Raw genomic sequence first — 22,315 nt, 5'->3', positions numbered from 1 at the left:
TTCACCACTTGCTTGTGTTATATACTCCCTCCGTTTCATAATATAAAATCGTTTCCGACAACTTGATCGTTGACCCGTCCGTCAATCTCAATTCTCAAAGGCATCGTTAATTATGCTGTTTTGCTTAGCCATTCGTCGTTGATGCGCTTTGCAGCATCTCGCAAAGCAGAAGGGAAGAACCGTATCGCTCGCCCACCGACCGACCGACCGCCGGCATCGGAGCGGGCATATACGCCCGGCCCATTCTAGACCGGCCCATTCAGTTCGTGCGTCATGCATGATGCGTGGTGAAACGCACAACGGAACCCCGGATTCCTTCCTGTTGTGATCGTTTACGAATTTGCGCGTGCTACGTGTGGCTAGCGAGTAGCGACGACGAGTCGACGACCATACGTGCGATTTTGAAACGACGTGCGTGCGTGCGTGAGCGGGACGGCCGGAGCGGCGGAGCCACAGGAGTAAAATGCTGCGCTGAAAGCTGCCCACGTGAGTTGCTCCGTCCAAGCACCTGCCCGTCTCCCCTCTGCATGCAGGAGGCGTGACCGCGCTTGGTCCGATGCAGCCGCCGACGGATGATGCTTCCAGAAGCTTCGTGCCTTCGGGAAATCGGTGGTGAGAGTATCTACTGCCTGCCGGGCTCCTCAAAGGACCCCTGTACGTCCGGTCCGGGTTCGTCCGAAACGGCTCGGTTTAGCGACCGATCACAAAATCTTGATCCAGTTGCACCCCCGGTATTCTATATATATATGTCTGAGCTGACCGGCACCCTCTTATATAGTTCATATTGAGCCGGATATGAGGAGACTCGGACGCGTTCGCCAGGCCAGACTGACGTGCGAACCCACGCGGACACTTGTTGAAACTTAGCGGTGCGGTGAGAACGGCGCTCCGGCGCACCGCCCCGAGGGGCCAAATCCGGCTATTTAAGCCAGAGGCGACCCCCAACCCTAACTGCACTCACATTTCTCTTCACATCTGCTTGCAGGTCGTCTGCCTGTGACCATGGCCCGGGAGCGGAATAATACTTACACTCGGGGACGAAGATGGAGATAAACCGCCGTTACCCTACGAGAGGCACGAGCGGAGGTGGACACAATCTTGAGGGACATGGAGTCCGATGAGGAGCCGGAGCTGCAGGAGGCGGTCATCCATCAGGAGGCTGGTTCGTCCGGCACTGCCGACACGGAGGTCAGACTTCCCGCTCCAAAATTTCGTAAAAGAAAAAATGACTTCCGGGTCCACGACTCGGCCACGTGCTCTTTTCCGGCATGGTGTCGTGTCTCAAGCATTGCGAGTTTATTTTCGCATTTTCATTCCGACGACAAGAATTGTCACTTTTTTTTCTTTTCCAACGAGATGTGTAATGTGTTCATACCCCGCAAAAAAAAACGAGATGTGTTCATGACAGCGAGAACACGAGAATACGACACGCAGGAAAGCCGACCACGTACGTCCGGCGACTGCACGAGACCACGTACACGTACAGTACATGGATTCTTCCGTCCGATCGGATCGGACGGCGAGGCCTCAGCCGCCCAAGTTGACCCCAGCGCCTTGATTCCGTTCGCACGGACGGGCCCCGGCGGGCCACGCGCATTCATTATTCACTGCTGCGGGCGTTCACACCTCTGTCCATAACAAGATTCCAAGCCCCCCAACCTCCCCCCTGGCCGTGGGCCTGGCCCTATAAATCTCCCGGTGACGTACCGGCCCACCTTCCCATCCTCGTCGTCTCCACGCTACCGCCTCCTCCCCCCCAAACTCCCAACTACCCGCTCTGCTCCTGAGTTCCGAGCCCGCTCGATCTCCGCCGACGCCGCTCCGTCAACTCGCACGGGGAATCTCGCCATGGCCGCCGCGTCCTCCGCCACCTCCGTCCACGACTTCACCGTCAAGGTCCGCCCTGCTCTCCTCTCCTCCCCTTCGGTCTCTGTATTTATCTCACACGCTGCTAGATCCCCTGCTCGGCCTGCTCCCAACTCCGGGCTAGCTCGAGGTGCGCCTGCTTCGCGCTTTGTTTGTTCGGGTGGATCTTCGTATGAATTTCTCTGCCGATCCGTTGGATTTAGACTGCTGAACCGTCTGAAATTCGCTGACCGGTAGTTCGTTTAGCCTGATTTCTGGAAGCCGCTTAGGTGAATTGTGCGGTAGTACGACTGTATTGAACTGGTTCTCCTTGGTGTGCAGGATGCAAGCGGCAAGGACGTCGACCTGAGCGTCTACAAGGGGAAGGTTCTTCTCATTGTTAACGTCGCTTCGCAGTGGTACGTACGACCTGTGACCTCGCATCCATCATTCTTTACTTTCAGCTCGGCCATGAGAAACCTCCAACTTACGAGCAGTTCGTTGAATCAAATTATTTTGTGTTGTCCAGAGCAAATGAAAATTATTATATGCCGTGTCCTACTTGATTCTCCAAAATAATGATTGTCTACGTCATTAAACATCGAGTCCGTATTAAACAAATTCCATACAGAACCTTACTTCTTCAGCTACGCTGCTAATTATTGTCTGTGACCAATTGTTCCAGTGGCTTGACCAACTCCAACTACACCGAGCTGAGCCAGCTGTACCCGAAGTACAAGGACCAAGGTTTTTTCTTCATCCATTGTTTTTTGTACCTTTTACCTTGTTATGTCATATGGATTACTGGGTTTAATTTTCTAATTGCTTAACACTGCTAGCTAGTCGATTTAAACAGCAAACTCCGTTTATTGGATGCTAACCTCTGTGTTCTATTGCCAACTTGTGGTTTACAGGCTTTGAGATCTTGGCTTTCCCATGCAATCAGTTTGGTGGGCAGGAGCCTGGCACCAATGATGAGATCGTTCAGTTTGCCTGCACTCGCTTCAAGGCCGAGTACCCCATTTTCGACAAGGTACATTTTTGCTGTGATTTTCCTAGGCCAAAGTAATGCATTTATCTGTTTCAGTGTGACAGCGTTGCAAATGTTTCAATGGGATGCCCATGAATCTCCGTTTTATCTTAAGAATTATCCATCCAAGAGGAATGATTTATGCTGCATTATTGAGCCCTAGTTCGTATTGTCTGTCAGGTTGATGTCAATGGCAACAATGTTTCTCCCCTATACAAGTTCCTGAAGTCTAGCAAAGGTGGCCTTTTCGGCGACAGCATCAAGTGGAACTTCTCCAAGTTCTTGGTTGACAAGGAGGGTCGCGTTGTAGACCGCTATGCCCCGACCACTTCCCCCCTGAGCATTGAGGTAACTAACAGTGCACCGTGATTCACATCCCCTTGCGCATGCTTAATCCTGAAGCACTAGCGATCAACATAACAGTTGCTTTGTATAATCTGCAGAAGGATATCAAGAAGCTGCTTGGGAGCTCTTAGACCCGCCGCTGGCTGGAGCGTCTGGAGAAATCGGCACTCTGTATTCTAGAAACAAGAATAATGTCGTGTTGAAATAAAATCTGTACCCAGCATTTCAGAGGATGCATCTGCTATATTTTCAGCATCCTGCTCTGTACTTGTTGTATATGTCGTGTTAATGAATGAATTCAAATATTGTAGCTGTTCGGTGTGCCTTTCATTGGATCGTGTTGTTGTCTGGTCAAGTTTCTGAAGAACATAATTTCTCACATTGCTGCATCAGCTTGATAGCATGATTCAACTCTGCATTTAATAGCGGCAACCACCAATAGGTGGTAATGCGTAGCACAGAAACTTAGCCTAATTTTGTGCCAAGATCATGGGTAGCATAGGTAAATCCCACATATCACAAATGTTCAGAAGGCGCCTCTGTCATCTGAATGTGCATTTCATAATCCTTCGACATAAAATGACTTGTTATTACTAGTTTATAGCTCTCGCGGATATAAGTATGCGGAATTACACCGTTGTTCCCGACTTAGCAAACGACATATCAATTTTACACGTCTCTAGAAGTCTTGGTTAGAATTTAGAACTACTTTTCCTCCGCGAATTTGAGTTTGGAAGTACACTTCCGCCCACAAAATATCTTTGGAAACCAAAGTTTTTAATAGCTTGCCCTTACAACTGTTACGTTATATCTCCATCATGTATTATCTTCATGCATATGTCGCAGCATAGTGAAGCCAAGTGCTAACCATTGGTCAGGTCGAAGTCATGGCGATCAAGTTTGACATCTTCAATCCTGGACCACCCAAACAGAGGCAAAGGTGAAAATGGTTCATAAGGCATTGCATCCAGCTCCCAAGGTACTTTCAGCTCATTAAGTTGGCTGTCACTGGTCTTTGGCTCCTCCTTTTCCTCTGTCACTGTGTAATTGAAGCTTCCAGCAATTACCTGAGGTAACAAAACACGATACAAAAATTCTCTTTGTGAGCTTCTGCGCAAGAGAGAACAAAGGTGGGAAAGAACATCAGGAAGATGTCATCGACTGTGTCACCGCAACTGTTTGGAGAATTTATGCATTAGTTTTTTTTACTGTGGCATATGCCTGCAGTTCCACTTGGTAAGTGGCAAAATTATGTCATGTACCTGCACAGGGTCTGCAGCTATCAGCGGCCCTCCAACGCTACCTCCAAACAAGCTGCCGCAAGGAGTAGAAACCATAATGCTTAAACCCCCATTGCTGTTTCCTGAGCCACCCTCATCAGACAGCAGATAAGAGCCTTTTAGTGAAATTATCTCAAACTGACCCTGCAAAATCAGTTCAAAGTAAGACCAAGAGATGGAAATGCTTTGTTTATGATATAAAATGGACTGAAGGAGGGGAACCGTTTTTTTCCCACGCTACATAAGGGGATTAAGAATTTGTACTGGTCTATTAGAACACATCGAACTGATATAAGACAAGCAATTCATTAATTGCTGAAAATGGGGGAATAATAGTAGCCACTAGCCAATGTTGGACACTGAGAACACTGAGGCGAACCTGGTAAACTGCATTGTCAAGGCCACCTGAATGTGAAGATAGACGGAGAGTTATAGCTGATAATGGGCCATTGGCTGATAGAATGCAGATGGATTTGGAGTGCAGCTCTGATAACAGCATAATCTTGGAGGTAATATCCTGTGCATAAAGGTACTTTCAGTATTGCTGTTAAATTATCTACAACATATGAACAGTGTGCACTCAATGAATCTTCTATGGCCACACCCATATTCTTTAGAAAAAGGAACTGAGTGATAAAAGTAGAAAGCAAGTGATTTTACTATCACATATTGAGACCAAACACAGCCACATCAAAGATCTGTGCAGAAGCCTGACAAGAGCAAAATTCTTTAGTCCATCATATACGGATCAAGGACCTACCCGGTGCATAAAACACGATGAATGGAAGATCCCGTACAGACTGCACTGCACTGCACAAGAACATACAGATAGAAGTACACTGAAGTTCTGTTTGAAATGCTATGGGCCTTATGGTAGTCAAATAAATATGTATTACGTTAATGTTGAGAACCCGCAGTTTGGTAGAATGAAGTTCACACTTGTCTAAATTTGGAAATTTGCTACTCCTTCCGATCTGAAATAAGTGTCATGGTTTTAGTTAAAATTTGAACTAAAACCACGACACTTATTTTGGATCGGAGGGAATAGTGAACAAGGAGAGAGGACAAACATTAACATTGATCATCTTGCAGACAATACACCCCAAAGAGCAGTAAACTAAAGATGGTACATGACACTCTTTTCACACATCAGTGACATCACATAGTAAATTATCGCAGAGTAATTTTGTAATTTATTCACATCATACAGTAAATTATTTACAGGTTCAAGACCCAGAGAAACAGAAACAGAATAAACCAGGTTAGACGGGAAAAATGGGAACATTCCTCAGCAGCTGAAGCGCCATATTAATCTATCGTAATGAATAGTAAAACAACACACATACACAAAGCAAAATAAAAGTTGGTATGTTTCTTGTAATTTGCAACTTAGATGGGTAGGTGCCTGAAGCTGCATACCTCTCCCCGATTGATAAGCAGTATATGTGGAGCAAATGCATTTCCAGGTGAGCACCCCCCTGTTGATCATCAAAACATAAATTCAGGCCACTTGATGAACACACAGAAGGGCAAGCCTTCTATCAAAGGAGATGAAATTCTCGAGCAGTAAACTTCGGCGGTACGATGTAACATCCAGTTATACACAAGCACAAAGACATCACGTGCTTTGACTGCCAAATTTCTAGACATCTAGAGTTGACACTCGTACCCGTTCTACTGTGAGAAGAAGCTAGACGACATTTATGATCACGTGGCGTTTGCACATCTCTTGGACATCATGGTGATAGATTGCGCATGGAAAAGGAGCACCTTTATTTCAGAACAGTTGCTGAGGACATTGTCCATGAACAATGTCATCTTATTACTTTGACAGTGGCAACCATTACATCTCGGCAGTAAAAAGCACGCGACTGGAAGCTCTAGTGGTAGTTAGGATGTCGTTCTCTCGGTTCGCTTCCAAGATCACCCTTTTTAATTAAGGGCTCTCTAATTAATTCCCCAGGCACCACCCCACATCTAAATCATCCCCGCACCTAACAGCTCTAAATAAAGACTACAGGCACAGCACCAAAACAAGGCCCCGCCACTAAAATATGGAGCTCCAAAGCCAAAAGAGCGCAAACAAATCAAGTGAACAGCAAGCAAAACAAGGGGCGCGAACGGTACTCACCGAGGAGGGCGAGCTGCGACTTCCTCCCTCGGGGCCTCGGTGGTCCGCTCCTCCGCTTCGCCGCCTTCTTCTCCGACGAGGAGGCCGTCATCACCGCGGGCGGCGGTTGCATTGCTGCGGGGCCCTCGGCGCCGCCGCCGATTTCGATGGAGGACGGTGCCGAACCCAAGGTGCGTGATCTTTTCGCCGCCTGCGTGCGGAACAGTGGCGTTGCAGAGAGCTGCAGGGTTTTCAGGCTGATGGTGGGGGGTTAAAGCTGTGCGGTGTTTGCAGGTTCTGGATGGTCAAGTAAAGAAGGTGGTGGTTAGCGTGAGTCTGTCATCTCTGTGACGAACTACTTACTGTCTGCGAGGGAGTGGAAGAAAATTTACCTCTGAGAAGTTATGGGCTTGGGTCTCGGCCATAACCTTATTTTGGGCTTCGTTGGGCTCATGTCCATCCTGTATGCCCCCCCAAAAGAAGTCCATCCAATATGATACCACATGTTTCTCAAAATTGTCTAAAAAAACATGTTCCTCAAAAAAAATAAAAAATATCTTACCACATGTGTTGTTAGAAGCAAAGTAAGCAGCCTCGATACCTAGCCGCCACCGCCTCTAAAAAGAAGCCTAGGATTCCTCTGCCTCCTGTTAGCACCGTCGTCGGTCCGCCTCATCTCCGATGGCCCTAGGGGCCATGGAGGCATGATGTTTCCGGCCCTTATCGGCGGGAGGGCTCCGTTTTAAATGTTTTTCTGAGTTTTGTTAGGATTTGTGTCCGGCTCAGGAAGACGGTGGCTGCTTCCTGAAGATGGAATGATGTTCTCCTCGCCTAGCCCATCTCAATGGTGCATCTAGCATCATCGAAGGACGTGTGGAGGTGTGTCTCTGGAGAATCTCGCGGGATTCAGTCGGTGGTTGTCTTTGGTGGATCTACTCGGATTCGATCTTCGTTTGTCTACGTTCTTTTGTTTTCAGGTTTGATCTTTCCGATCTACGTGTTTCTTCATCGGTGGCGGTTGTTATTCTGGTGCGTTGGTCCTATGGGCCTTAGCACGACGATTTCCCAACTGTCTACTACAACAAATTTTCCTGGCTCCGGTGAGGGAGGGCAATGACGGTGGCGTGCCTTCAGCTCACTTCAGTGCTTGTAGTCGTCGCTAGGTTGCCTACGAATCTGGATGTAATTTTTAATTTTTTATGTTCGTTGTCCTATCATGATTGAAGATGAATAAGTTTTAAGTTTTCTCGAAAAAAAAGAGAAGCAAAGTAAGCAAGGACAATTAATATGGATAATATTTTTTTTCTGGCAACAAACATTGTTAAATCTTCTACGTATGTGCAAATTTTCTTAAAGAAAAACCTTTCCTAATGCTTTGGGCAAATAAAATAAAATAAATGCTCCCAAAAGACTATTTTTGAAAGATATTTGGAGTATTGATTTTGTTATTTTTGTCCAGAACTCCACAAATGTGATTTTATCACGAAATTTTGCACGGGAAAGAAAACTAAGCAATGTTTGTTGTAAAAATAATTATGTTTTTTGAATTTTGTTTATGTTTTTCTCAGGATTAGACAGGCACTTTCGAGTACAATTATGAACTTTTATTATTAAAACATAGATTTCTTTCAGCGCTCTGGGATGTGGGTTTGATGTGAGCCATGCGCATATTGACTAAACAACATATATTACTGCATTGGTCTATGCAAGGGTTACTCGTATCGTTTGTCCCGAGAGTTCCAATCTCTCTCTCTCTCCCTCTCTCTTTCTCGAGTCACCCATCCACCATCGGGGCTCCTCCTTCCCTCTCCTCTGGCCCGACCGGAGTTGGGGTGGGGGAGGAGGTCGTGCTAGCCATGTTTATAGTAGTAATATTAGTAGTATAGTTAGACTTAATGTGAGGTGGACTGACAGTATGTCATGCTGGTGGAGGCTGCAGGATCTCGGGCGAGTAGCTCATGGTGGCTATCGACAGTAATCCTCATGTCCATGGTGCTCTAGTGGTTGGAGCCACAAGTGGACGGCGGCGTCACAGGCGACCCCTTTGAATAATCTCTTTAAGGCCTCAGATCTAGGGACAACCTATGCGCTTGGGCCACTTACGCCTCCGAGGTGGGGGAGGGAAGTTGGGCTTGGTGATGGCTCAATATTTTTTCACTTTTATAAGAGGGTTGTGATGCGGTTTTCAATGGGTTTCAATATTTCTTGCGTCTTTCTAAAGCTAATTTTCGAGAAAGAAAAAATACTCATTTTTTCCTATTGTTGTGCAGAAATGGACGGAAACCAATCAAGATCCCATCAAATGAAGTCGAATGAAGCAACTTCCTTTTTGGGCAAAATTGCATCAGAGTGCAAGATGGTGCATGGTACGTGTGCAAGAACTCGTACCACCTGCCGCCAGCACCACCTCAAACAGGAACAACTTTCTGAAGCCTTCCTACTTCTACACCACCAAACAACTCGGTAGGTAGTCCCCGACATCCTCTGTCGGGAACCTGCATAATTGCGTTCATGTCATCGTGGCGCTACTGATTTTCTCGAAGTCTGCATCATGCCGCTTGTCTGGTTCTAGATGTTGGGTGTGGAATATCTCGATGCCTGCACGTTTTTCACCAGTATGCCTCAAGAGGGATAGTCGTCGCATGATGACGCAGACAGACATATGTTTGAGATGATCCACGATAGAGGCGAGGCTACTACGAGGACGGGTGGTTGGATGGCTCGGATTCCACGAAGTCAGGCATGTACACCCAGTCCGACACATACAACTACTCGGGCACGGAGCCGGACACTTGGGCCACCGTCTAGCAGGAGCAAGAGGAGGACGGTGATGACGATCTTGATTCGTATGATTTGTTGCCAATCTATTTAAAGAAAAAGGTAGAGGACAAAGCTTCAACATGAGGAAGGACGAGTTGTTGCGCGATGCATGGTTGGCCAATAGCATCGATCACGGAGCAAACGGGCTCAACATTTTGGGTCAACATTCACACTTGGTTCAATGAGCACAAACATTTCGAGCCCTATGTCAACGAAATCTTCCGCAACATGGAGTGAAGTCTCTCAACCATCGATGGTACGTGATACGTCTCCAACGTATCTATAATTTTTGATTGTTCCATGCTGTTATATTATCATTCTTGGATGTTTTACAATCATTTTATAGCAACTTTATATCATTTTTGGGACTAACCTATTGACATAGTGCCCAGTGCCAGTTGCTGTTTTTTGCTTGTTTTTTACTTCGCAGAAAATCAATACCAAACGCAACGAAACTTTTTGGAGATTTTGTTAGCAGAAGACACACGATGGGACAAGGAAGTACCAGAGGGGGGCTCGAAGGGGAGGATAACCCACCTGGGCACGCCTGGGGGCCCAGGCGCGCCCTGGTGGGTTGTGCCCATCTCGGCCACCTCCCGCACCACCTCTTTGCTCTATAAATACCCCAAAAATCCAAAAGCCCTAGGGGAGTCGACAAAACACAATTCCAGCCGCCGCAAGTTCCAGAAACCACAAATCCAATCTAGAAACCATCACGGAGGGGTTCATCATCCTCATTGGTGCCTCTCCGATGATGCGTGAGTAGTTCATTGTAGACCTACGGGTCCGTAGTCAGTAGCTAGATGGCTTCCTCTCTCTCTCTTTTGATTCTCAATACAATGGTCTCTTGGAGATCTATTTGAAGTAACACTTTTTGCGGTGTGTTTGTTGGGATCCGATGAACTTTGAGTTTATGATCAGATCTATTTTATCCATGAAAGTTATTTGAGTTTCGATCTCTTATATTCATGATTGCTTATTGATGTCGCTTGAAGCTACGTCGGTATTTCCCCAAAGAGGAAGGGATGATGCAGCACATCGGCGGTAGGTATTTCCCTCGGATATGAAACCAAGGTTATCGAACCAAGCAACACAACGTAAACAACCCCTGCACACAAAGAACAAATCCTCGCAACCCGACGTGGTAAAGGGGTTGTCTATCCCTTCCGGGGTACGGCGCCTCAAGATAGGCAAAACGGACGTGAGGAAAATTTAGTAGATTGATAGATCGAACGACAAACAAAATAAATAATAATAAATTGCAGCAAGGTATTTTTGTATTTTTGGTTTAATAGATCTGAAAATAAAAGCAAGGAAAAAGTAGAAGGCAAATATATGAGAAAGAAGACCCGGGGGCCGTAGGTTTCACTAGTGGCTTCTCTCGAGAAAGATAGATAAACGGTGGGTAAACAAATTACTGTTGGGCAATTGATAGAACTTCAAATAATTATGACGATATCCAGGCAATGATCATTACATAGGCATCACGTCCAAGATTAGTAGACCGACTCCTGCCTGCATCTACTACTATTACTCCACACATCGACCGCTATCCAGCATGCATCTAGTGTATTAAGTTCATGGAAAAACGGAGTAATGCAATAAGAACGATGATATGATGTAGACAAGATCCGTTTATCTATTGCGTAGATATAGATCCCATCTTTTTATCCTTAGTAGCAACGATACATACGTGTTGTTTCCCTTTCTGTCACTGGGATCGAGCACCGTAAGATCGAACCCACTACCGGGCACCTCTTCCCATTGCAAGAAAAATAGATCAAGTTGGCCAAACAATACCCAAATATCAAAGAAGAAATACGAGGCTATAAGAGATCATGCATATAAGAGATCAAAGAAACTCAAATAACTTTCATGGATATAAAAAGATATAACTAATCATAAACTCGATGTTCATCGGATCCCAACAAACACACCGGAATAAGAGTTACATCATATGGATCTCCAAGAGACCATTGTATTGAGAATCCAGCGAGAGAGAGGAAGCCATCTAGCTACTAACTACGGACCCGAAGGTCTACAAAGGACTACTCACGCATCATCGGAGAGGCACCAATGGAAGTGGTGAACCCCTCCGTGATGGTGTCTAGATTGGATCTGGTGGTTCTGGACTCTGCGGCGGCTGGATGAATATTTCGTAGACTCCCCTAGGGTTTCTGGATTTTTGGAGTATTTATAGAGCAAAGAGGCGGTCCAGGGGGCACCCGAGGTGGGCACAACCCACCAGGGCGCGCCTGGGCCTCCTGGCGCGCCCTGGTGGGTTGTCCCCTCCTCGGGACTCCCCCTAGGTGCAACCAGGGCCCAATATCTTCCTTCTAGTCCATACAAAATCTCCGTAAAGTTTTGTGGCATTTGGACTCCGTCTGATATTGATTTCCTCCGATGTAAAAAACATGAAAAAACAGCAACTGGTACTTGGCGCTATGTCAGTAGGTTAGTACCAAAAAATGATATAAAATGATTATAAAACATCCAAGATTGATAATAAAACAGCATAGAACAATCAAAAATTATAGATACATTGGAGACGTATCAGCATCCCCAAGCTTAACTCCTGCTCGTCCTCAAGTAGGTAAGTGATAAAAACATAATTTTTGATGTGGAGTGCTGTTTATCATGTCATATCATATTCTTTTCTTTATAGCATGGACATTTGGACTTTTATGTGATTCAAAGCAATAGTCTAGTTTTGACATAATAATTTAGATACTCAAGCATATCAACAAGCAACCATGTTTTTCAAAATATCAATGCTAAAACAAGTTATCACTAGCCCATCATGCTCAAACATTGATCCATTCATGAAACACACTCGCATATTAGCTACACCCAATACTTACGCATGATCATATTGCCTCTTAGTTGGTGCTTTTATAAGAGAAGATGGAGACTCAAATTCAAAATAAAAAATTGCATAAAGTAAAAGAAAGGCCCTTCGTAGAGGGAAGTAGGGATTTGTAGAGGTGCCAGAGCTCAAAGCGAAAAATAGAGATAAAAACATTTTGGGAGGTGTATCCATCCCACCAACGAAAATGACGTAGAGTTCTGAACACTTTCCATGCTAGATATGCCATAGGCGGTTCCCAAATAGAAAATAAAGTTTATTCCGTTTTCCACCATACTTTCACTTTCCATGGCTAGCCGAATCCACGGTTGCCGTCCATACCAACACTTTCCAAGGAATTTATTATTTGACAACATAAAGTAAATTCATTTTTGCATTTCGGGACTGGGCATCCCTAAAACCTTTGCCTTACTCTCGTGCAATGACAAGTGAATAAACACTCATCGTGAGAATAACACATCCAGCATGGAAAATATTAGCCACCTGTTACCGTTCCGCGAGCGAAACAAACACACAGAAGAGAAGTTTATTTTGAAAATTAGCGATGGCACATGCAAATTTGCTTAGAACGGCAAAAGAATACCGCATATAGGTAGGTATAGTGGACTCATGTGGCAAAACTGGTTTAAAGGATTTTGGATGCACAAGTAGAGGTTATACTTAGTGCAAAATGAAGGCTAGCAAAAATATTGGGAAGTGACCAACCAAGAAACGAATAATCTCATAAGCAAGTATTAAGCATAATTAACACCGAATAATGGACCACAAGTAGGATATAATTTTCATTGCATGACTATCGACTTTCGTGCCTGCATAGGGAATCACAAACCTTAACACCAATATTTTTACTAAAGCACAATTACTCATCAACATAACTCACATATCACATCATCATATCTCAAAACTATTACTAAGAATCAAGTTTATTTTGTCCAATGATCTTCATGACATTTTTTTATTTACTTTACCCTTCTTGGATATCTATCACTTTGGGACTATTTTTCATGTGTTGCTTTTCATAAGCTCAAACAAATATAAGTGAAGATCATGAGCATAATTTTTTTTTCTTTCTCTCAAAATAATTTAGGTGAAGCAAGAGAGAATTTCTTCAAAATTTTAATAACTCCCAAATAAATCTAAGTGAAGCAAGAGAGCATTTCTTCAAAAATACTAAGCACACCGTGCTCAAAAAGATATAAATGAAGCACTAGAGAAAGTCCTAGCTCATAAAAGATTTAAGTGAAGCACAGAGAGTGATTCTAACAAGTCATGATATAATTTTGGCTCTCTCAAATAGGTGTGTCCAGCACGTGTTGATGACTTAAAACACAAAATAAAACAAGCAAAGACACATATCATACAAGACGCTCCAAGCAAAACACATATCATGTGACGAATAAAAATATAGTCTCGAGTAAAATACCGATGGTCGTTAGAAGAAAGAGGGGATGCCACTCGGGGGCATCCCCAAGCTTAGTTGGTTGCTCATTCTTGGATAATAGCTTGGGATGCCGGGGCAACCCCAAGCTTAGGCTCTTCTATCCTTCTTTCATCCATCGTAAGATAACCCAAAACTTGAAAACTTCAATCACACAAAACTCAACAAAACATTTGTGAGATCCATCAGTGTAAGAAAGCAAACCACTACTATAAGTGTTGTATCAAACCTATTAATATTTTGTTTTTGTATTATATCTACTGTATTCCAACTTTTCTATGGCAAAAACTCATCAAAGAAAACCATAGAGCCATCAAAATAAGCACACAACACAAAGAAAACAGAATCTGTCAAAACAGAACAGTCTGTAGTAATATGGAACTTTCTAATATTTCTGTAACTCCAAAAATTATGAAAAATTCGGACGACCAGGGTAATTTTTATACTAATCTTCTGCAAAAAGAATCAGGGCAAAATCTCTTTTCTGTGATTTATGAAAATTATTTTCGTGAGCGCAAAGTTTCTATCTTTTTCAGCAAGATCAAACAACTATCACCCAAGCAGATCCTAAGGGCTTTACTTGGCACAAATGCTAATTAAAACACAAAAAACATAATCATACCAGAGGCATAATTGTGTGAACACACAAGAACAGAAAGCAAACAGCAAAAATAAATTTTATTCATTGGGTTGCCTCCCAATAAGCGCTATAGTTTTACGCCCTTAGCTAGGCGTAAGGCAAGGATCTAAGTTTTGTCATCTTTCTTCTTCTTAGTTTCCTTAGGGGTGTTTTCATCATGGGGTTTTGTAAACACAACATAAAACATATTATCCATGGAAACTTTAGCAATCCTCGGTTGGTTTTTGATACGTCTCCGTCGTATCTATAATTTTTTATTGTTCCATGCCAATATTATACAACTTTCATATACTTTTGGCAACTATTTATATTATTTTTGGGACTAACATATTGATCAAGTGCCCAGTGCCAGTTCCTGTTTGTTGCATGTTTTATGTTTCGCAGAAACCCCATATCAAACAGAATCCAAACGGGATAAAAACGGACGGAGAATATTTTGGAATATTTGGAGAATATGGGAAGAAGAATCAACGCGAGACGGTGCCCGAGGTGGCCATGAGGCAGGGGGGCGCACCTGCCCCCTGGGCGCGCCTACCCCCTCGTGGGCCACCCATAGGGCGGTTGCTGCTCTCCTTTGGCCGCAAGAAAGCTAATTTTTGGAGAAAAATCTGGGCGAAGGTTTCAATCCAATCGGAGTTACGGATCTCCATATATATACGAAACGGTGAAAGGGCAGAAGAGGAGAGCGCAGAAACAGAGAGAGACAGAGAGACAGATCCAATCTCGGAGGGGCCCTCGCCCCTCCCATGCCATGGAGGCCAAGGACCAGAGGGGAAACCCTTTCCCATCCAGGGAGGAGGTCAAGGAAGAAGAAGAAGAAGGGGGCCCCTCTCCCCCTCTCTTCCGGTGGCGCCGGAACGCTGTCGTGGCCATCATCATCATCACCGCGATCGTCACCAACACCTTCGGCATCTTCACCAACATCTCCATCACCTTCCCCCCTCTATCTACAGCGGTCCACTCTCCCACAACCCGCTGTACCCTCTATTTGAACATGGTGCTTTATGCTTCATATTATTATCCAATGATCTGTTGCCATCCTATGATGTCTGAGTAGATTTTTGTTGTCCTATCGGTGGTTGATGAATTGCTATGATTGATTTAATTTGCTTGTGGTTATGTTGCTGTCCTTTGGTGCCCATCATATGAGCGCGCGCGTGGATCACACCATAGGGTTAGTTGTATGTTGATAGGACTATGTATTGGAGGGCAAGAGTGACAGAAGCTTCAACCTAGCATAGAAATTGATGCATACGGGATTGAAGGGGGACCAATATATCTTAATGCTATGGTTGGGTTTTACCTTAATGAACGTTAGTAGTTGCGGACACTTGCTAATAGTTCCAATCGTAAGTGCATAGAATTCCAAGTCAGGGATGACATGCTAGCAGTGGCCTCTCCCATATAAAACTTGCTATCGGTCTAGTAAAGTAGTCAATTGCTTAGGGACAATTTTGCAACTCCTACCACCACTTTTCCACACTTGCTATATTTACTTTATTTTGCCTTCATCTAAACAGCCCCTACTTTTTATTTACGTGCTCTTTATATTCTTGCAAACCTATCCAAAAACACCTACAAAGTACTTCTAGTTTCATACTTGTTCTAGGTAAAGCAAACACTAAGCGTGCGTAGAGTCGTATCAGTGGCAGATAGGACTTGAGAGAATATTTGTTCTACCTTTAGCTCCTCGTTGGGTTTGACACTCTTACTTATCGAAAGAGGCTACAGTTATCCCCTACACTTGTGGGTTATCAAGACCTTTTTCTGGCGCTGTTGCCGGGGAGCAATAGAGTGGGGTGAATATTCTCGTGTGTGCTTGTTTGCTTTATCACTACGTAATTTTTATTTGCTGTTCTTAGTTGTTTTCTATCTTTAGTTATGGGTAGGAAACGCAAAATACCAAAAAAAATAGTTGTACCTACTGAACCAATTGTAACACCCCAAAATTTTATTTCGTTTTATCAAATTCTTTATTTGAATTGAAGGAGGTTATTTAATTTTTTTTCTAAAGGACTCTCCTTCTCAAAAAATTTCTTTTATGACAAGTATTTTCTTTGGGTTCATCCAAAACTTGATCCTTGGTCTTGAGGGTTTTTCATCTTGTGTTGACTCAACACAAATGTTTTTCATTGGGAAAGTTTTTGAAAATCTTTTCTTTTAAAAATAACCCTATGGCTTATGGAGTGATCCTTCCCCTTTCAAAAATTATCTCTTGCCATGACCTAAATTGAAATCCCCCTCCCAAAAGCCATCTTCCCACTTTGTGTCAAGTCAAGCTTCAAATATAGCAAGTTTAACTCCTCCTTAAAATTATTTCCATTTATTTCTAATCAAAAATCTTTTCTGTCCCCTATTTTGGCCCTTAGAGATTTACAAAGGAACCACTAGAATTCCTTTGAGTTTTGATTCGAAACAAATTTCCCTGGCTAGTCCTTAGAACCCTCAACCAAGATCCATGAAGATCCACTGGTCCACAGTTCAAAATTTTCAAAATTTGCTTGCTGAAAGTTTGGACCAGATTTGTCATTTTTGATGAAATTCATTTGTTTTCTCCTCCTAAAAATCTGAGAAAAATCAGGCAGCCTCTAGATGCATCAAGAGGTCACCTCACCAAGTCCCAGCTCCAGAAATTTTTTCCTCGTGCCCAAAACATATCGTCGAACACCTGTCATACACTGTTTCTGTGCAGGTTCAGAGTTCAGTGTTCATTTTCAGTCATCGATGTCGTTTTCTTCAGAACCTCACGTCGATCTCGCCAGTAACTGCAGTGGCGCCTTGCTCCCTGTTCCTCCTTCTTATCCACCACGCCGCACGGTCGCCTGGACAGTTGCCGGCGTCGGCGGTGAGCTGGCAGAGGAGCATCGCCCCCGTGAGCGGCGGCAGTAGCACTCGCTGCGGCTGCCAGAGAGGCGTAGCGAGGGACGGCGCCGTCCAGCACCGCCCAAACCACCCGAAGCCTCCGCGTGGCCGTCCCCTTCCCTGTGCGTGCTGCAGAGCCATCGTCGTGAACTGGAAGGCACGGAGCGCACTCCCCGCCGCCGACGTGTCCGTGAGGCCGTTCCGTCGAGGGCCGGAGTATCGCCCAAGTCCGACCGGGATTTAGCTGAGAAACGGTACCAGTGGACCATCACGATGATGCCAAATCACCTAAACCTCCTGCCCGACCCCTGCCTCGCCGTAATCGCCCGCCGGCATTATCCCGTTCACGGCAACCGCCTCGGATCAACTATAAAAGGAGGCCCCGAGCTCGATCTCGACCAAGGACCATCACTCCACCCCGCCAGAACCACGCCCAGCCACTGGGAAGACCTCGAGGAGGTCTTCTTCCCCGACTCCAGCCGCCCCGACCCGCCTCGAGCCCCGGCACGATTCGCTCCGGTGAGACCACCTCCGCCTATCAACCCATGCCAGTAGCCTTCTAGTGCATCCTCTTCTCTAACCATTGCCTTAATTTGAAGATTGCAGCTCCCGTCGGAGAGTATCATCCTCGCCCGAACCACCGTCCGCTGGAGTTAAGGCCGCCGTCGACGTGGTGCTCGCCGACGGCCAAGTCCACCACCCACCGACACGGAAGGACACCCTGAACCCGTAGGTACCCTCCGATCCCCCTACCTCGCCGTGGATCAACGCCGGCGACCACCGCAGCCCTCGGGCGCCGGCGAGCTCTGTTCGAAGTTTGAACCTGACGGGTGGGACCCCCCGTCAGCCTCTCTCTTTCCTATTCGAACCGTTTTCTGAAAGCGCCTTCGGGCAAAGTGCGTTTTCCTTCTGGGTTGGCATATTTCTAGCCGAAACGTTTTCTGTTTTTATAAACTAACCCCTGGGTCTTTTCTGTTTCATCACAGAATAGTCCTTGGACTAAAAGCCTTATATCTTTAAAAAAAAGATGCTTTTTGGTTGATTCTTTTTCTGTCAGTCTTATATTTTTGTCTAGTTTTTTATAGTATTTATTTGAAAATATTTTGGAATAACTTTTATACGCACACGGTATTTACGTTAGTATGCGGTTTCTTTATACCGTAGATACCGGAGGAGGTGACGGAGCCGCGAACTTCGCCGAGCTAGACTCCGACTAATCTGAACCAGGCAAGCATGTTTGAACCTTTGATATGATGAGTGTTTTGCATGTTTGCTTGAATAGTTAGTGCATGGCATGTTTATGTGGGCATCAATGAGTGTTATATTGCATGCAAGGCAACTACCAGTATGCTTCGAAGCTTGATGTGATCCTTTGATGGGAGATAACCTGATCATGTGGTGACATGAAAGGTGGTAAGATGGTATTGTTGAAGCATGCCAGTATTATGTCAACCGTTAAACTCCGGCGTTAACGTGGACCGAACCACGTTACCATTCGTCCCCTTTTCGTGCTGCCACATGTTTTCTGCAAAGAATACGGTTTAGTAAGTTGCAAACCTCTTTCCTTGTACACACCAAATAGAGGGGCCGTGATGAGGGTTCCATGGCCCTGGATTAAAGCCAGTCATCCGGTCAGGGGGCATGGGTGTTTCCGGTTGGGACCGAGAGGGGGGCACCCCTTAGAGCGCGCGATATAAATTTGATCCCATGCTACGCGAGGTTGTAGCCTCCCCATCTCAAGGTTTTTCTTGAACGTTGCCTAGGGTGATGCCCGGCAGCGGAATGTGGAATGGGTGTGTACTGGTTAGATGTGTTTCTCCTAAAACACCGTAAACGGAACTAGTCCCTTTTGACTACTGAAATCCGTTGGCTCTGGTTAAAAGTACAAACTCTGCAGAGTCAAAACCTTCCGAGTAATCGTGTCCATGGTCAAGGACCTTGGTCAACGTTTCCATATCAGTATCCATATCAGTCTCAGCGTCAGTCTCTGTGTCAGTCTCAGTGAAAATCCCCGGTGAACAAACATGAGTAATAAACCAGGTTGAATGTTATTCCTGTGGATGGACTAACCAGTTTATTATTACGTACATGGGCATTTCCTTGAGATGAATTAAATTCATGAGCTACTTGAATTCGAATAATGAAATATAAGCCCTTTATGTGATGTCGCTCAGACGTTCGACTGTGGCACTCTTGTTATTTACTTTTGATATAAGCCCTTTATCTGATGTCGCTCAGACGTCCGACTGTGGCACTCTTGTTAATTACTTTTGATATAAGCCCTTTATGTGATGTCGCTCAGATGTCCGACTGTGGCACTCTTGTTATTTACTTTTGATATAAGCCCTTTATGTGATGTCGCTCAGACGTTCGACTGTGGCACTCTTGTTATTTACTTTTGATATAAGCCCTTTATGTGATGTCGCTCAGACGTCCGACTGTGGCACGCACTGTCATTTACATTCCAATATAAGCCCTTTATGTGGTGTCGCCCTGACGCCCGACTGCGGCATTGTTAATTTATTTTTACCTTTTCGAGGCATCGCTTCAGACACTCGATCGGTCTTCAGTTATTTCATTGGGATTTCGGGAGGACTACCGCCCAACTTTTTTTTATTTACCATGAAGTGCAATTTTATTATCTGAGTGCGCATTACTATTCTGCATGTGCATCATGTTTGCATTTGTTATATCTTATGTCCAAACTGTCTTCCGAGTACTTTCATAGTACTCACCTGGCTTGTTGATTTGGCCAGATGTTGACGAAGGCGATCTTGTGGATGAAGAGTTCGATAGTGAGTCCGACGCCTAGAGGAGTCCCAGTCAGTCCCGTGCGATCCTGGAATTGGTCACTTGTATTATATACGCTTCCGCTACCCAGAATAAAAGTCATCGAGCCTCACCCCGGCGCTCGATGAGTTGTAAGATTTAGGAGTCATGTCACCCGCTTCACTGTGACATATCCACCACCACTTTTATTACGAGTCAGTAGTTATGCCACCATATCCCTTGTGTCATATCTGCCTTTATGTATAATATCGGTGTGTTTGTAATAAATTGTTGAGCAGCCTCAGCTCAACCCTGTATTATATTTAGTACTTCTGTATTTCTGTATCAAGGATTTGTCTACCAGTAAGAGGGATTCTTCTATACTGGTCCGTTAAAGGGGTCGGTTTCTCAATAAATGTTTTATTGGGAAAACCGGTCGTGACACCAATGGTTGAAGAACCACTCAAAATCTATCACACTCCTGAAGCTTATTACTTGGATCATCTTCGATCCCTATGTGCTCGTGCTGAAACCCCAACTAGCTTAGTTGAGGGCAAATATTTAGATGAGCATGCTTGTTATGTGCGGCACCGCATATCTGAAAAAGGGAAATGTTTACTGGATCAAATTCATCGTTTGCAATGCTATGCTTGGAATTTATGCGAAATCTATGATATTACTTGTTGTTCTGAAGACCCTAAGAAACACCTTCCCTACCAATGTTTGTTTATTGACAATGGAATCGTATCTTCGTATGCTAAGGTGTTTATAATTACTATGATGTTCAACAAATTGAAGAATTTGTTGCTTTTAAGGGTGCTTACGAAATTGCTTCTTTGATTGAAACGTATGATGCTACTCTTTACAAATCTGAAAAATTTGCCATACTTGAATATTGTTATGATAATTATGCTTCTAATACCTATGTTAAACCATATATTGAGGACTCCTCCACTGTCCAAGAAGAGACTAATATTTTGCAGGAGTCTATGGAAGAAGAAATTGATGAAACTGTGAGCTCATTGGATGAAAAAGATGATGAGGAGAGCGAAGAACAAAAGGAGGAAGAACGGACTAGCTACCCATGCCCACCTTCTAATGAGAGTAACTCTTCAACTCATACATTGTTTAATTTCCCTTCGTGCTTACCGAAGGATGATTGCTATGATGACTGTTATGATCCCGTTGATTCTCTTGAAATGTCCCTTTTTGATGATGCTTGCTATGCTTGTGGCCAAGATGCCAATATGGATTATGCTTATGGAGATGAACTTGCTATAGTTCCTTATGTTAAACATGAAATTGTTGCTATTGCACCCATGCTTGATAGTCCTATTATCTTTTTGAATTCTCCCGACTACACTATATCGGAGAAGTTTGCACTTATTAAGGATTATATTGATGGGTTGCCTTTTACCGCTACACATGATGATTTTGATAGATATAATATGCATGTGCTTGCTGCTCCTACTTGCAATTATTATGAGAGAGGAACTATATCTCCACCTCTCTATGTTTCCAACATGATAAAATTGCAAGAAACTGTTTATACTATGCATTGGCCTTTACTATGTGTGCATGAATTGTTCTTTTATGACATGCCGATGCATAGGAAGAGAGTTAGACTTCGTCATTGCTTGATATATGTTGCTTTGTGCTCACTACTAAATGCCAAATCATTGCTAATTAAAATTGGCTTTGATATACCTTGGGATTCGGGTGGATTCACTACTTGAGCACTATATGCCTAGCTTAATGGCTTTAAAGAAAGCGCTGCCAGGGAGACAACCCGGAAGTTTTAGAGAGTCATTTATTTCTGTTGTGTGCTTTTATAAAGTTTAAAAACAAAAAAATAAAGAGGGGAACCCAAAACTTTTCAAAAAGAAAAGTGAAAGTGAGATAGACGAGCATTGTGAAAGTGGGGAACGTCCTTGAACTTTGTTCATGCCCATGGAAACTTTGTGAATCTTGATTACAGAAACTTTTCAACAAAAATAATTATCCCCTTGTACAATTCCATTGTATTATAAAAATAATGTGCCAAGGTTTGCCTTTAGGATGTTTACAATGCTTGTTGGTTTGTACGGTGCAGGACAGAAACTTTGGCTGTAGTGCGTGATTTTTATTTTTTTACTGGAACGTCAAACGGTTCTTATTATTTTTGCACTGTCTTTCTATACAAATTGTTTATTTTTCCTAATTTTGGCAGAATTTTTCAAGTACCATAAGTATGGTGAATGTTCATATTATTACAGACTGTTCTGTTTTAGACAGATTCTGTTTTTGATGCATAGTTTGCTTGTTTTGATG

The 22,315-nt window shown here is 44.1% G+C and overlaps 2 protein-coding genes and 1 long non-coding RNA gene across 3 annotated transcripts; 2 read left to right on the top strand and 1 right to left on the bottom strand.

The window, feature by feature from the left end:
* Positions 1-1,658: 1,658 nt before the first annotated feature.
* On the top strand, positions 1,659-3,530 carry LOC109763559 (probable phospholipid hydroperoxide glutathione peroxidase). Its single transcript, XM_020322400.3, has 6 exons — positions 1,659-1,896; positions 2,188-2,264; positions 2,531-2,592; positions 2,760-2,878; positions 3,056-3,223; positions 3,319-3,530. The coding sequence occupies exons 1-6, from the start codon at positions 1,849-1,851 to the stop codon at positions 3,349-3,351; spliced, it is 507 nt and encodes a 168-aa protein (XP_020177989.1). The 5' UTR covers positions 1,659-1,848; the 3' UTR covers positions 3,352-3,530.
* A 258-nt stretch (positions 3,531-3,788) lies between these two features.
* On the bottom strand, positions 3,789-6,874 carry LOC109763561 (AT-hook motif nuclear-localized protein 10). The gene is made up of 5 exons (XM_020322402.3): positions 6,632-6,874; positions 5,920-5,978; positions 4,880-5,017; positions 4,483-4,644; positions 3,789-4,287 (listed from the first exon to the last, which is right to left on the bottom strand). The coding sequence occupies exons 1-5, from the start codon at positions 6,741-6,743 to the stop codon at positions 4,084-4,086; spliced, it is 675 nt and encodes a 224-aa protein (XP_020177991.1). The 5' UTR covers positions 6,744-6,874; the 3' UTR covers positions 3,789-4,083.
* On the top strand, positions 6,682-8,210 carry LOC123497137 (uncharacterized). Its single transcript, XR_006670540.2, has 2 exons — positions 6,682-6,801; positions 6,905-8,210. It is a non-coding gene; the product is annotated as an uncharacterized lncRNA (long non-coding RNA).
* Positions 8,211-22,315: the final 14,105 nt, after the last annotated feature.

Source organism: Aegilops tauschii, chromosome 2 (genome assembly GCF_002575655.3).
Source record: "Aegilops tauschii subsp. strangulata cultivar AL8/78 chromosome 2, Aet v6.0, whole genome shotgun sequence".
NCBI lineage: Eukaryota > Viridiplantae > Streptophyta > Magnoliopsida > Poales > Poaceae > Aegilops > Aegilops tauschii.
Note: the sequence above shows the minus strand (reverse complement) of the source record. Positions and strands in the feature narration are given on the sequence as shown.